The sequence below is a fragment of the Larimichthys crocea genome, unplaced genomic scaffold (assembly GCF_000972845.2).
Source record: "Larimichthys crocea isolate SSNF unplaced genomic scaffold, L_crocea_2.0 scaffold343, whole genome shotgun sequence".
NCBI lineage: Eukaryota > Metazoa > Chordata > Actinopteri > Sciaenidae > Larimichthys > Larimichthys crocea.
In genome coordinates this window covers 25,646-39,542 of record NW_020854544.1, presented here as the reverse complement: position 1 = coordinate 39,542, position 13,897 = coordinate 25,646, and the positions used below count along the sequence as shown (strand labels likewise).

The window sequence follows — 13,897 nt, the reverse complement described above, 5'->3', positions numbered from 1 at the left end:
CGCCTGCAATGCTGAGAGCTTTGCGGGCCAGGCGTGTGATGTAAATGTCCTGGAGGGAGGGAAGGGGGGCACCGATGATCTTCTCAGCTGCTCTCACTATGCTGTGCAGGTGCCGTACCACACAGTGATGCAGCTGGTCAGGATGCTCTCGGTGGTGCCAGTTCTTATGCTGTGCCCGCTGATGTTGGGATACTATTTGTAGTATCATTCTTAACCTCACAAAACAATGAAGTTAGCTAATGGCATGATCATTCTTGGCCAGAAAAGTCTTAGGTTACTGTTGTAGCATGCGTGCTTGTGTGCAGACAAATTTCCCACTTCCATGGGGCTGAAGAGCCCAGATTGACTCCCAGGAGGAAACTGATGATGATTTGCATGACTCCTGGGTTCATCTCCTTTCTTTCTTTGTATTTCTCACATTCAAAGATATGATTGGCAGCTGACAAACCTGACATTGTATACCAGAAGCTGTGTGTGTAGAGGAGAGTGTGTTTGGTTCTGTAGTCCATACCTCTGTTACTTTAGTAAAACTCATAAAAGTGTAGTCAACACAAACATGTAGCATATAACCAGAGGTGCAGCTGTCACCATGCTGGCTTTGATGGAGCTTGAGGTGGCCCCATTCTGTCGACTTCACCTTTTCCAGAGACCTTCACCAGCTGTTTATCACCATTTAAAACAACAAATCAGGAAATGTGCATGTCAGATCCACATGTAGCATCAGCAGGATTTATCTTTCACATAGTATAAAGTGTGAGACCACTAACAGGAGTCTTCAGCTATGCTGGCTCAATAACAACCTTTATTTATTTGAGCAACACATTCACACCTGGAAGCTGCTCAATACAACCACAGTCTGATCTGCTGCCTCTGAGCAGCTCCACTCAAGCACTCAGGGTTAAATGCCTTGCTCAAGGGCACCTCAGTAGTGACAATGAGGGAAGGGGCAAGCACTGTTTTTTTCACTTTTCCTCACCAAGATTTATTGTGCTGTCACAAGCTCACTTCTCTAATCTTTAGGCCACGACTTCCTCAGACAAATCTAAACAAACAGATGGCAACTCTGTCAAAGTCAGCAGTGTAAAGGGTGGATCAGTTCAACTTACAGGAGACTTGATCTAGAGTTGTGTTTTCTTTCATATCTGTATGTTTTTTTTTTAATGATAAAGCCTTCTGTTGTAGGTTGCTATGGCAACACACAAACATTGCCCATGGTGTAAAGGTAACAGAGGAACCTCACAGTGACAACCAGAACTGAAACGCTTCACCAAGTTCAACCCAATGTGAAACCAAATGAATGATTTGTTGTGGGTTAGTTTCAGGTTTATTAGTCAATGATCCGTCAACCTGTTGAACATGACATTTGCACTTCAACAGCTGTTCTGAGACATCTTAGTTATAGCTGATGACGGTGCTGAATGAAAAGTCATGGCTTCACCATGTTATTAAAATGTAACCTTTGTGAAACGTGTGTGCACCGATATTTGAGATATTTTACTGCAAACCAGTAGTGATGTTGGGCAGTGGACTGACTGCCTGATACTCTGAGATTTAAAACCGACTTTCCAGGTGCTCTCTTACTTGTAGTCAAACAATGAGTTGTTAGCACGTGTATGAACTGTTTCTATTTGTGAACTGATGTGCACATTTGTTTTTCATCAGGCATTTCAGGCGAGAAAGTGGAGATCGATCCTGTCACCAATCAAAAGGCCAGTACTAAGTTTTGGATTCGACAGAAACCCATCTCTATCGACTCAGACCACCTCTGTGCCTGTGACCTCGTAGAGGAGAGAAGCCCTAGTGAGTAGAATATTTCCACATGATTCACACATGATTCACAGGAGAAGCCACAGCATGGATGCAGACCTTTTTTTTTTTTTTTTTTGTGCACATCCACTCATATGTTCAGTATGATTTGCATGAACACATATCTATCTACCTACTGACCCACTCCCTTTTGTTTTTACTCATATATCATGATTTGAGGTAAAAGATCTGACGACTTCTCTCAAATGTTCTCACTAATTTATTAAAATCATGTCAGTGAGCCAAGATCTATCCACCTGACAGCTGTGACACATCAACATGCTGATTATGACACAGGTGTGACTTGGACTGGTCACAGTAACATCCCAATCTAAAATGTGCAGTTTTTATCACACAACCGATGTCACAAGTTTTGAGAGAACTGGCTGCTGACTGCACAAATGTTCACCAGAGCTGAGGCCCAAGTCACACCTGTGTCATAATTCTGTTGTTTAATCAGCACATTGATGTGCCACAGCTGTCAGGTGGGATGGATTATTTTAGCAAAGAAGTGCTCACTAACACACATTGAGAGGAACAAACCTTTTGTGTGCACAGAAGTTTTCGATCTTTTACTAACAAAAAGTTTGCTGAGGAAGGGCTCGGCCAAGAACGTCCCTGCACTGAATAATACTTCCTACATAAGTCACAATGTGCCGACTTGTTTTGGTTCTAACACTCAATCATGACATTCAGAGAGGAAGAAGGGAGCCCTATCTCTACTATAACGAGCTAGTAAAACATCTGGTGAAAAACTAGAAAAAAAAATAACGCCTCCCCTAGCTGATGTCACCGGTTGCCTGGCAACAGGTACGCGACCATCCTTTAAATGTGATGACAAAAACCAACATGGCGGCGTTTTCAAACCGGCACCGGAACGGGAGCACAGTTCAGTGCTTAGTCCGCACACTGCGGCAGAATATAACACCGAGGCAGCTTAGTCCCTCGTTTCTCTTCCACGATTGTCTTGTAGTGGATGAACCCTGAACTCGGACTTGCAGGATAAGGACACTTTGTTTTCCCCTGTCGGAGCAGGAAGAGTCCCAGTGTGCTGGCTAGTGATCTGAAACAAATATGGAATATTAAACTTATTGGTTTGGCCTTTGGAGGATTAAGTGTTTTTTTTAATTCGTGGAAATAAGGAAATCAAAATATTCTGCGCTGGGAATCAACTAAAAGAAAAACCCAGTAGTTTTTTGTTTGTACTGAAATGAACTGAACTGAAGAAGTGGAAATTGTTTGTTGTTTTTTTGTTGTGTAAAAATATTTCTGGGAACAAAAAGAAAAGAGGTGTTTTGGTTTGTTCACCTTTGTTTAAGGTTGTATGAATTTTGATTTGAATTTATGCACCCTTTGCCCCTTTGTGTTGGTAGGTAGCTATTTTTTAAGTTGTCAGGCTGAACCCTAAACCCCAAAACACCCCAAAACAAAAACTAAAAATTTTAATAAAATAGTTACCCCTACAAACCACCACACTACAATTCAACACTTTTTTCCTGAGTGTTAAAAGGATCAATGATCACTGATGAGTTCATTGTGATATGATCAAAGTCTCCACAACAGCTAGAAAATGGATTTTTGATACAGAGATCCACTTAGTTTCTCTAAGAAACAGAGGAGAGATCAAAGATTCATTAGTGTGTTTTACAATCCACCCTGTCAGAGACACTCACCAGTGCATCGAAATAATGTTTTATATTCAGCCTCTGTGATGCGCGGTGACATGCTGCCCTGTAGATGAGAGCAGGCTGAGGTTGAACACAGAGTGAAGGAAGGAGCAGCATCTCTTTTAGTTGATACTGATCCATTCAAATCTGAGTGGATCAGCCTCAGGATCAGCTCGTGCCATCTCTCGTCTTAAATATTTGCAGTGACATTTTGTGTCTCGTGTTTAACATGCTCAACAGGCTTGTCTCAGCTAATTGGATTACATTTGTTCACGTTGAAGCTGACAGTCATGAATACAGTCATATACTGTGAATATTGACTTTGCTTTTTTATGTCATCTCGAGGTATTTTCATGTTATCGGTATCATGCCAGTCTTTTTCTTATTATAGCACCTTCCTCTCTCATGATAATGATAATCTTATTAGCAAATGTGTGTTCCATGAAGAATCAGTTGGCTTTTTTCCTGCTCTCATTCTGCAGCCAATCATCTTCCTCAACTGGCTTATTGTCCATTTGCATCTCATTAAACATGCTTTTCCTCTGTCTTACAGGTCATGCAATATTTAAGGTCACTTACCTAAGCAACCATGACTACAAGCCTCTTTACTTTGAGTCTGATGCTGCTACTGTCAATGAAATTGTGCTAAAGGTGAGTTCTGACTGGATGTCTGTGCTGTGTGCCCCGTGTCTCTTTCTCTATGAGCTGTCCAAGGTGCCTTTGTCTCAATTTCTCCTTCAAATATCAAGTACTGGTATTAACCTAATAAGTTTTGTCTATAGTTTTAATGCACAGCATCACTGCAGTGCTCTTTGGTGCATTAAAAACCCAAATGTCTTCTCTGTGGAGTTTGCTGGTGTTCACAAGGCAGAAAGGAACTAATGAAAAGATTATATCATTTGCATAATGGGAAAGACTTATATTGGGTACTAAAAGTCAAGTCAATACCTCAGCCTCTGCTGCTGTAACTTAATGCCATTCACCATTACTGTTCATTTAACCACTGGTTTGTCAGTTGGACCTTGTGAGTTCCTAACAGTATGGAAGGGTGATCCTCCTTTAAGTAAACGTTTGAATGTAAAACTTTAAATCTATAAAGAAATGTTTTTATGGTTCTTCCTTAAAGCTGCAGTCCATCAACAGTAAGTCGACCAACAGAGGATACGGTCGAATAGTCAAAAAAAATGACCTCCTAAGTCCTTTCCTAACCACTTTTCCTTGACCTCAATGGAAAACGTCACAAGGTCAAGGAAAGACGTGAAAAATGTGACTTCATTATCAATGTCAGAATTCAAATAATAAATGATTGTCCACCTGTCACAGAAGTCAGATGAAGTGTTTGTTACACTGGTATGGTCGCTCACCCTCCTGTCCACTCATATAGAAACATATAGCAAGTTATGGCAAAGATATGATTAATCAGCAACAGTGACTTCATGATGATCTGCAGGACACTGGATGTCACAGTTCCAAACTGTTTTTAGTGTGTGTGTGAACGCAGCTCCACAGTCAACAACAGAAAACACTTAAAAGTTTTTACATTAACACATATGTTCAAATTCACACGCTCTCTGCTACAGGCTGCATCACACTGTTTAAATAAATGATGCCGATGTTTTATTTTTGATGTCTGATTGTGAATGACTGAACGGTCTGTCTATTTTCTTTTGGTCGCTGCAGCAAGGAATTGTGGGACGGCATTACCTCCTTTCCTTTCCTAAAGGATGGTTCGGTGTATCCTATGCTAAAGGAGATAATAAAGGAAGCATTGAAGATCCTTTCCTTAACAGTCAGAGAATTCGGTCAGGTTATGAGCAACTAAGTAATGTTACAGTTCTGCTGTTCCCACATGACCAAGAATCATATAATACTGCTTCATCTGATTCAGTTATTTACAAGCATCATAGGTTATGAAAATGTTGCTCTGTAATTTCAGTGATAACAGTAGTGATGTTTTATTTTGTGACAGTGCATCAGTAACAGTTTACTTCAACACCCATTTTACAGTCATCACTGTGAAGCGTCTGTACTTGGTGGCTGTTGAGTACTTAATAATCAACACAATTAAACCGTTGAAATCATGAAATATGGTGACACATGAACAATAACAATGTGTTTTTTTATTCTGCCTCCACTCGATGCAGAGTGAGGAAGCATTTAGAAATGCCTACATACTTTGTGTGATTTCATTTGTTCACAGGGCTTCATTGTATCCACACTGAAGGCCTGTGAATGTTTGAAATTAACATATTCTATTTTCTGTTTATCTTCAGGTGAACTACATCCTGGAGTCCCGGGCCAGCACCTCACGGGCTGATTACTTTGCCCAGAAGCAGAGGAAACTGAGTCGCCGGACCAGCTTCAGTTTCCAGAAGGAGAAGAAAACTGGCCAGTAGACAGACTGAAGCTGCTCAGCCACCTGTCTGCCTGCCTGTCTCTCTCTTTCTGTCTGTCTGTCGGTCTGTCTTTATCTGTACAGACAGATGTGTAAATGAGGCCTGGCAGTCTCACACAGACAGCATCATGCTAAACAGAAGTGGAGGCTGACTGGAAAGTCAAAGTCAGAGGAGGATGAGAGAAAGAGAGTGACGAGCAGAAAATGGACCTGAAATCTCTGCTGATGCAGAGATCTATGCAGTGATCTCTGCATCAGCCCATTGAGATGGACGCCTCTAAAAGTCCACGAACAAAGAGAGTCATCGACCAACCTGTTCTTTGTCTAAAAGAAGGAAAAGACTTGTGGGACAGAGTTTTGGCTGCCAAGTCGCTGTCAGTTTTTTGTTCATTCACTGCCTCTGAATTTATGCTCCATCCTTCAGGATGGAAATGTACAGCTTCAACAAGTTGGTTATGTAGAAGCCAACAAACAAATCAAAGCTACATGCTAAATCTTTGCTTCAGTCCTCCATCTTTAAGAGATTTAACACGACAACATGAAAGGAAAGCCTTCACATTTTTAATGTACTGTACATAAACATTTTACCTTCAGGAAATGAAATAATGATGATGAAATGGAAATAAACTAGCCCATTATGAATTTTTAAAAACAGATCATTGCCCCTCTGCCTTGAATCCAGATAGCAAATCCTAATCTGCACTCACATGCCAGTTTATGAGGTACACCTAGTTTAAACTACCTCACTCTAATACAAACTCTGCCTTCATGAAGGGAACGTCAACTATGAACTGTTTTAGACAGAGGTGTCCACTCAACTTTGTCAGATTGTATTAGCTTTAACTTTAACTGCTTTATTGATGGGGGCTAGACAAAATAATAGAAACGCCTCTGTGTAACACAATACAGCTAAAACAGCAGCAGAGGGAGGGAAGCGAGGATTGGGTGCAAAGGCTTTTCTAATAGACTGTGCTAGTTTGAGTGAGGTTTACCGAATAAACTGGCAACTTAACACTGTTGATTCAGGGTGTTTTTTTACTTTGTAATATGGCCCATGGGTGCCCATGGGCAGCCCATGGCTGCCGTGTGAATAAGGTGAATACTCCAACAAAAGGCACTTTGGAAAAAAAGGTTACTGTGAAATGTTTTTAACACCTTTGTTATGGTGCTTCCAGGTCTACCTACCTACCTACCTACATACATACATACATACATACATACATACAGTGGGTACGGAAAGTATTCAGACCCCTTTAAATTTTTCACTCTTTGTTTCATTGCAGCTATTTGCTAAAATCAAAAAAGTTCATTTTATTTCTCATTAATGTACACTCAGCACCCCATCTTGACAGAAAAAAAACAGAAATAATTTTTTGCAAATTTATTAAAAAAGAAAAACTGAAATATCACATGGTCATAAGTATTCAGACCCTTTGCTCAGTAATCAATCACTGCAGGCAGCGTGGCCTCATGTGGTACCTGTGTGATAACGTTAGCTGAGATCTAGCAGCTCTCTGTCTGTGGGTCAGTTTGGCTACATAACAGGCCACAACCACAGTCTACAGAGTTAGGAGATACTGGGTGGAGGAGTGTACAGACAGTCGGGTTGATTGGTGACGAGCTGCCAAACAATTGCAGTCTTCCAACATTTGATTCACAATCAATGACGCCTCGTCACATCTCCATTGTTTGAGTCTGTATGTAGTAACAGAGTATATACACAGGGGACCTTTTTTTTTCATTTTCCATTTTAACACAACACTCAGCCATGCCATGTATCTAAATCAATTCAAATCAAATCAATTTTATTTGTATAGCCCAAAGTCACAAAGTACATTTGCCTCAGAGGGCTTTACAATCTGTACAGGGAGTGACACCCTCTGTCCTTAGACCCTCGGTTCGAGTGAGCAAAAACTTGACCACAAAAACCCTTTTAACAGGGAAAAATGTGGAAGAAACCTCAGGAAGAGCCACAGAGGAGGGATCCCTCTCCCAGGACGGACAGACGTGCAATGGATGTCACGTGTACAGGACAAATCAACACAAACATAATGTACAATGACTGATAAAATGACAATGAATTATAATGAATGATAAAAATGATTACAGTAACAGATATGGTAGTAATAATGACAGTAATATATATGTAGTGGGCGTCATGCAGGATCACAGCAGCAGCCACGATCCACGAGAACCTGCTGGACGACAGAGCACAGAAACTCCGGGGAAGTTTGGTTAGTAACATGCATTAATGAGACATGTCCACAGATGGAGAGATATGGAGAGATATGGAGGATCTGAGATCTAGATATCAACTACTCGAGGAGAGTGGAGATATAGAGACAATATAGAGAGAAGTATATAGAGAGGATGAGATATCATATGATATATTATATATATAGAGAGAGAGAGAGAGAGAGAGGAGTAAGATCGATATATCTCATAGAGACGAGAGTTTAGGAGTAAGGGAGTGTCGCTTGTGCATCTTTAACCATACCGCGCCTGGCAGGCATAACCCTCGGTGGGGTCCCCCGGCAGTGTAATCCTATTGGCAGCATAACTAAGGCTGACCTGAGCCAGCCCTCAACGAGAGGCTTTATCAAAAGGAAAGTCTTAAGTCTATTCTAAAGGTGTTGACCGTGTCGCCTCCCGAAACCCAGAAAGGTAGTTTGTTCCACAGAAGAGGAGCCTGATAGCTGAAAGCTCTGGCTCCCAATCTACTTTTGGAAACTATAGGAACCACAAGGAACCCAGCGTCCTGAGAGCGCAGTGTTCTAGAGGGGTAATAAGGTATTATGAGCTCTTTTAGATAAGATGGTGCCTGACCATGAAGAGCTTTGTAAGTAAGGAGAAGAATTTTAAATTCTATTCTAGATTTAATAGGTAGCCAATGCAAGGAAGCCAAAATGGGAGAGATGTGATCTCTGATCTTGGTTCCTGTCAGAACACGTGCAGCAGCATTCTGAATTAACTGCAAAGTTCTAAGAGACTTATTGGAGCAGCCTGATAACAAAGAGTTACAATAGTCCAGCCTTGAAGTAACAAATGCGTGGACTAGTTTTTCTGCATCCACCTGAGAGACAATGCGTCTGATTTTAGCGATGTTACGTAAGTGGAAGAATGCAGTCCTCGAAATTTGTTTTATGTGGATGTTAAAGGACAAATCCTGATCAAAAACAACTCCAAGATTCTTTACAGTGGAGCTGGAGGCCAGGGTGATCCCATCTAAAGTAACTAAGTCTCTAGAAAGAGAGTTTCTGAGGTGTTTCGGTCCAATTACAAGAACTTCAGTTTTGTCTGAATTTAACATAAAAAAATTGTAGGTCATCCAACTTTTTATATCCTTAAGGCATGCTTGGAGTTTAGTTAACTGATTGGTTGCATCAGGCTTGATCGATAAATATAATTGGGTGTCGTCAGCATAACAATGAAAATTGATAGAGTGATTCCTAATGATGTTCCCTAAAGGAAGCATATATAAACTGAATAGAAGTGGTCCAAGTACAGAACCTTGTGGGACTCCATGACAAACTTTGGTCTGCATGGAGGATTCATCATATCGTATCTGTCATTCCTTCTGTCCAAATGGGACAAAATCCACAGTCCTGTGCAGGTCTGTTAAAATTAAGCTACTAAGAGATTCATCTGAATTAAGGCCCTGATATAACAGATGGGAATTTGGTTCTGTTTATGCTACACTGGGGGTCATGTGTAGGTGGTGTGTATGGTTGAGCTTTAACCAAATAAATCAGGTATTCTGTCCTGGCAGTAGGTTCGTTATGTTTTGTTAGGGTAAAACTAGTTTTGGATTTGTTCTTTAAGATTAACAGCCAACAAATCAATCATTTTATTTCAGCTCGGACATTTAAGTCTCTAGAAAGTTCAAAATCTCGACATTATTTCCACTATGTTTTTACTTCTGTAGCATCAGTGAGGAGCAGAGGCAGCAGGTCAGGGTGAGTGGACTGTGGGGAAAGCTCTACACTCAACACAGTGTGTGTCCATGCTTTAGAGATGATACTGAGTGTAAAATATTGCGATGGTGTGGAGAATAGACTGGTTCTTGTTTATTGGTGAAGCAATGCAATGGATTGTTGATCAGAACAATGCACAAACACAGAGGATCCGATTCATTCTCATTTATTGTTAGCTGGTTATTTTCTGAAATAAAAGAAGGGCAACATAATAATCCACACAACTTGAACTTAAGGGTCAATTAACAATTGAACGAAAATACTTAGTCTCAACAGATAAAGCTCAATCTTAAGGAAAGGGAGAAATGATCATTTATATTATTGATTTTGTGTGGAACAAAAAGGGTTAACTTGCATCGAATACGCAACTCAATCACTGAGCATAAGGAAAGATGAGGATGAGGCCAACCAGCTCCTTTGTTCTCAGTCAAGGAAAAGGGGTCACACAGGTGAGCAGGCTGACCAAAAAGACTTGAGGGCTCCGCCCACCATTGAGGTGAGGATTTTCAACACTGAGTGAAATAAAAACTGTACTATATTTACTATTAAAAGATGTCTTTATTCAACATCAAACTATCCAAAAACATTTGATTCAGATCTAAAGATACATATTTGATTTGTGCTATGAATTATGGGTAATCTAAGCAAAGTCTGGTCTGTACCTCAAACAGACTCTCTGGAAGTCCACAGAAAAGTCGACCACCCGCACCCCATCAAGTCTTTGAGTGTGGTGAGGTCTGTACAGTACGTCTGCATATAGAAACGGCCATGTGTTGGGCTCAGGTCCAAATGATACTTCTATATTCTAATAAAGAATAGTGCCAACACATCATCTTAGAAAACATGTTAAATAATGATGCACAGAATGATTCAAACATTCAAAGAAGTTCAAAACACAAGTTTATTTTTCTATGATACCATATGACACATGCATATAAAAAGGATTATGTCTTGTTTCCAAACCTAGTTCAGTATTGATGAAGATGCAGCCCCACACTGATTATTATTATAAGTTACACTGCCATCTAGTGGTCAATACCAATATGAACACTAACACATTTCATGTCCCACAAAATGATTATCTGTAGAAACTCTGCTGCAAAGCTCCTGATCCACTGTGAGCAAACTGATCTGAGAGCTACAAACCAAAAATCACGTATTTTAAAGCACTTGAAATGATTTTTGTTTTTTAATTGTGCAATAAGGTGCTACATAGTAAGACAAAGAGAAACTACAGAAACAAAGAGGACATGGTGGATGTATGCAGTATGTGGGGGCAGGCCTCAGGTTCGGCCACCAGAGAAGCATCCCATGACCCGAAGTGTGGAGCGAATCCAACGCTGTGGAGGCTAATGTGCTGCTGGACAGACATTTAGGAGGGTGTCTGCTCTGCTTGGAACTGATCAGTTGATGGTAAATAAAATACTATCCATCCATTCATTATCTGTAACTGCTTAATCCTCATTAAGGTCACAGGAGGCTGGAGCCTATCCAGTACTTCACTTCTTGACTTCATTTATGACAACTTGGTCCCCTTAATTTTCAAATTCGAGGCTGTTAAACAACTCCTCTGTTCATCTCAGGGTTATGTGAGGTCTCTGCACATGCTGCATGAAGAAGGGGGATTATGCAGATGAAGGGATTATGAGGAGCCAGTGTTCAGGGACCACCAAGCTTTCTTGGCCTGTCTTGATTATTAGCTTATTAGCTGACTCCACTTATCAAGAGCTGTAGAACTTTGTACTGGACTCAGCATTAAATCTGATCAGCCAAGACACTGTACACTGATCCTCTACAGGTGTGCACCACTGTGGCAGCACAGGCTAATGTTAAGGGCTAATGTGAAAACAACAAAATCTCTCTGGTGCTCGGGGGACGGAAGAAAAGAAAAGAAGAGGAGGAAAAACGAGACAAAGACAGAGGTACAGTAAAGATGATGTCATGTATTTATTTGTCTGTGGCAGAATATTAGTAACTTTTAGCCTAACACAGTTTGATAATCAATAAATAGCGTTACCTTGTGTCAGTTAATGTGATGGGTGGGGCTAACAGCTGTTATGAAAATAATAATGTAGGTAACTCCTCCCACCTTACATTTCTCAGGCTTATTGGTAAAGATTAGATCTGTTCAGCAGGAGTTTACATCTGTCTACATTTTCATTAACATGTGGTTAACGTTTTCTCTGCTTGTAATTGTCAGTCAAATGTTTTTCATTTTCCACACTTTAATATATCAGAGCTGTAAGGCTGGTTGTTTGTTGTGTTACACTTCATATTGTCTAAAGTGTGTTTATAGTGTTAAACTTTACATCAGTGTTAAAGTGCACATCATTAATGTTAATACTTAGCATTCCCATATGTTATACTACACTTTAGTACTTATTTGCATTCTGCTAATCAGCAGTTCACTATAATGATAATAAGACCGAATCTAATTTGCATTTCAGAAATAATTGCATTGATATGATACATGTACAGAATAGGGGAAATCATACCTCACTTAGGTTTTTAATTTTTAGTATTCCGTTTTATTTTTTTCTTGGTGTCATGTTTGTTTATGATTAGACTGTAACACCCAGTGGTTTCACACACTCCTCTTCTCTCTTCAGATGTGCTGCTGAGATATCTGAATCCCACCACTGCCAATCTTGGACCATCACCAGTTCATTAGTATTTTTGTACATTACCTATTTTTATTTTTATTTATTTATTTGTATTTGTATTTTATGATTTTATTGACAAAGCTATTCAGTTTCTTGTGCATTTGTATGTAAATTGGCAGTGCTGCGATGCAAGGGGGGCAGCACTTAAATCTTGCCGAGGGCGCCAAATTAGTTCGGGCCGGGACTGCCACTGTGGGTGTCTTTGCAGCAAGGGCATTTCAAAGGGATGATCATTATCTTCATCATTAGATGATTCCTCAAGATTTATGTAAAGTACCAACATTCAGTGCCAAAGCAGGAAGCAGTGTGTCCTTTATGCAGTAAAGCTTTTGAGGCCTGGCTGGTGGATAGGTGTGCAGCATGTCCACCAGACGTGTCCTGTCACAGACCTACAGGAAAGCTGTGAACAGCCACTGCACCCTGCACAGGTACTGTTCTGTAGAAAACAAATCAGTGTGAAAACAATAACATTGAATATTATATTAATATGTTATATCTATGTTCTGTGTGGTGATTAGGTTGATAGGCCTTTGTGATTATCTAAAGCACCACAGATCAAACTGAAAGTGAACTCACCCGAAATGTCACTGCACAGGTGTCTCATTTCAACACCTATCGTGTCTCCACAGGGCAGGATCAGGGTTTGGCTCCCATGCCCTAGTTTGTCTTCCTCCCCGTCTTATCGTCCCTTTCTTTGATTTGATTTCATTTAAATATATTCCTCTTCATTTTCTCTTTATTTCATCTCATTTTCTCATTTTCCACTCCATGAGACCACCAACGAGACACTTCAACCAGCAGTCCTCCTGGTGCAGAGCACCCCGTTGACCTGTGCAGGGCCGATAGAGATGCCAAGATTCCACAGGCAGCACGTTGTTCTGCCGCCTTGTGAATGTGAGCCATACTGTGTGAGCATGTGCTGTTTTGCAAAATGAGACACGGTGTAATGGCGTCCATTTGCCCCCAGACATTAGCTTCACTGACCCTGATTTAATATATAACAAAGACTTTAATATATATATAATATACTGTCATTCCTGAGCTGTGCATCTGTGCAAACAGATGAACTCTATTTTCTTTGTTTTGTTTTTATTTTGTTCATGTTAAAAACCTTCTTTATGCAGCTGTTAAATATTACAATGACCAAAAATGGCAATGTTTTGAATATACTACAGATTAATGATATTAATAGTGATATATTGCTTATGAATGGAGATATATTAAATATATGAAAAGTAAAAAAGTGATATTTCTAGTTACTCTTTTGCTTTAGATGCTCTCACTCACATGACCTACATTCTGACCAGACATTCTCTGGTGGCTTTTGAGAGCACTTGCATTGACTACAGTTGAGCTGCTCTCTTCAATGAGCTACAGTGTACTAATGTGCTG

At 40.3% G+C, this 13,897-nt stretch overlaps 1 protein-coding gene across 1 annotated transcript; it reads left to right on the top strand.

The window, feature by feature from the left end:
• Positions 1-1,646: 1,646 nt before the first annotated feature.
• Positions 1,647-6,886, top strand: LOC113744984 (target of rapamycin complex 2 subunit MAPKAP1-like; the record flags this gene model as incomplete). The annotated part of the gene is made up of 3 exons (XM_027276350.1): positions 1,647-1,800; positions 4,027-4,124; positions 5,747-6,886. Coding segments are annotated over 3 exons (375 nt in total), but the record flags the coding sequence as incomplete, so codon positions are not given.
• Between the last annotated feature and the right edge of the window lie 7,011 nt (positions 6,887-13,897).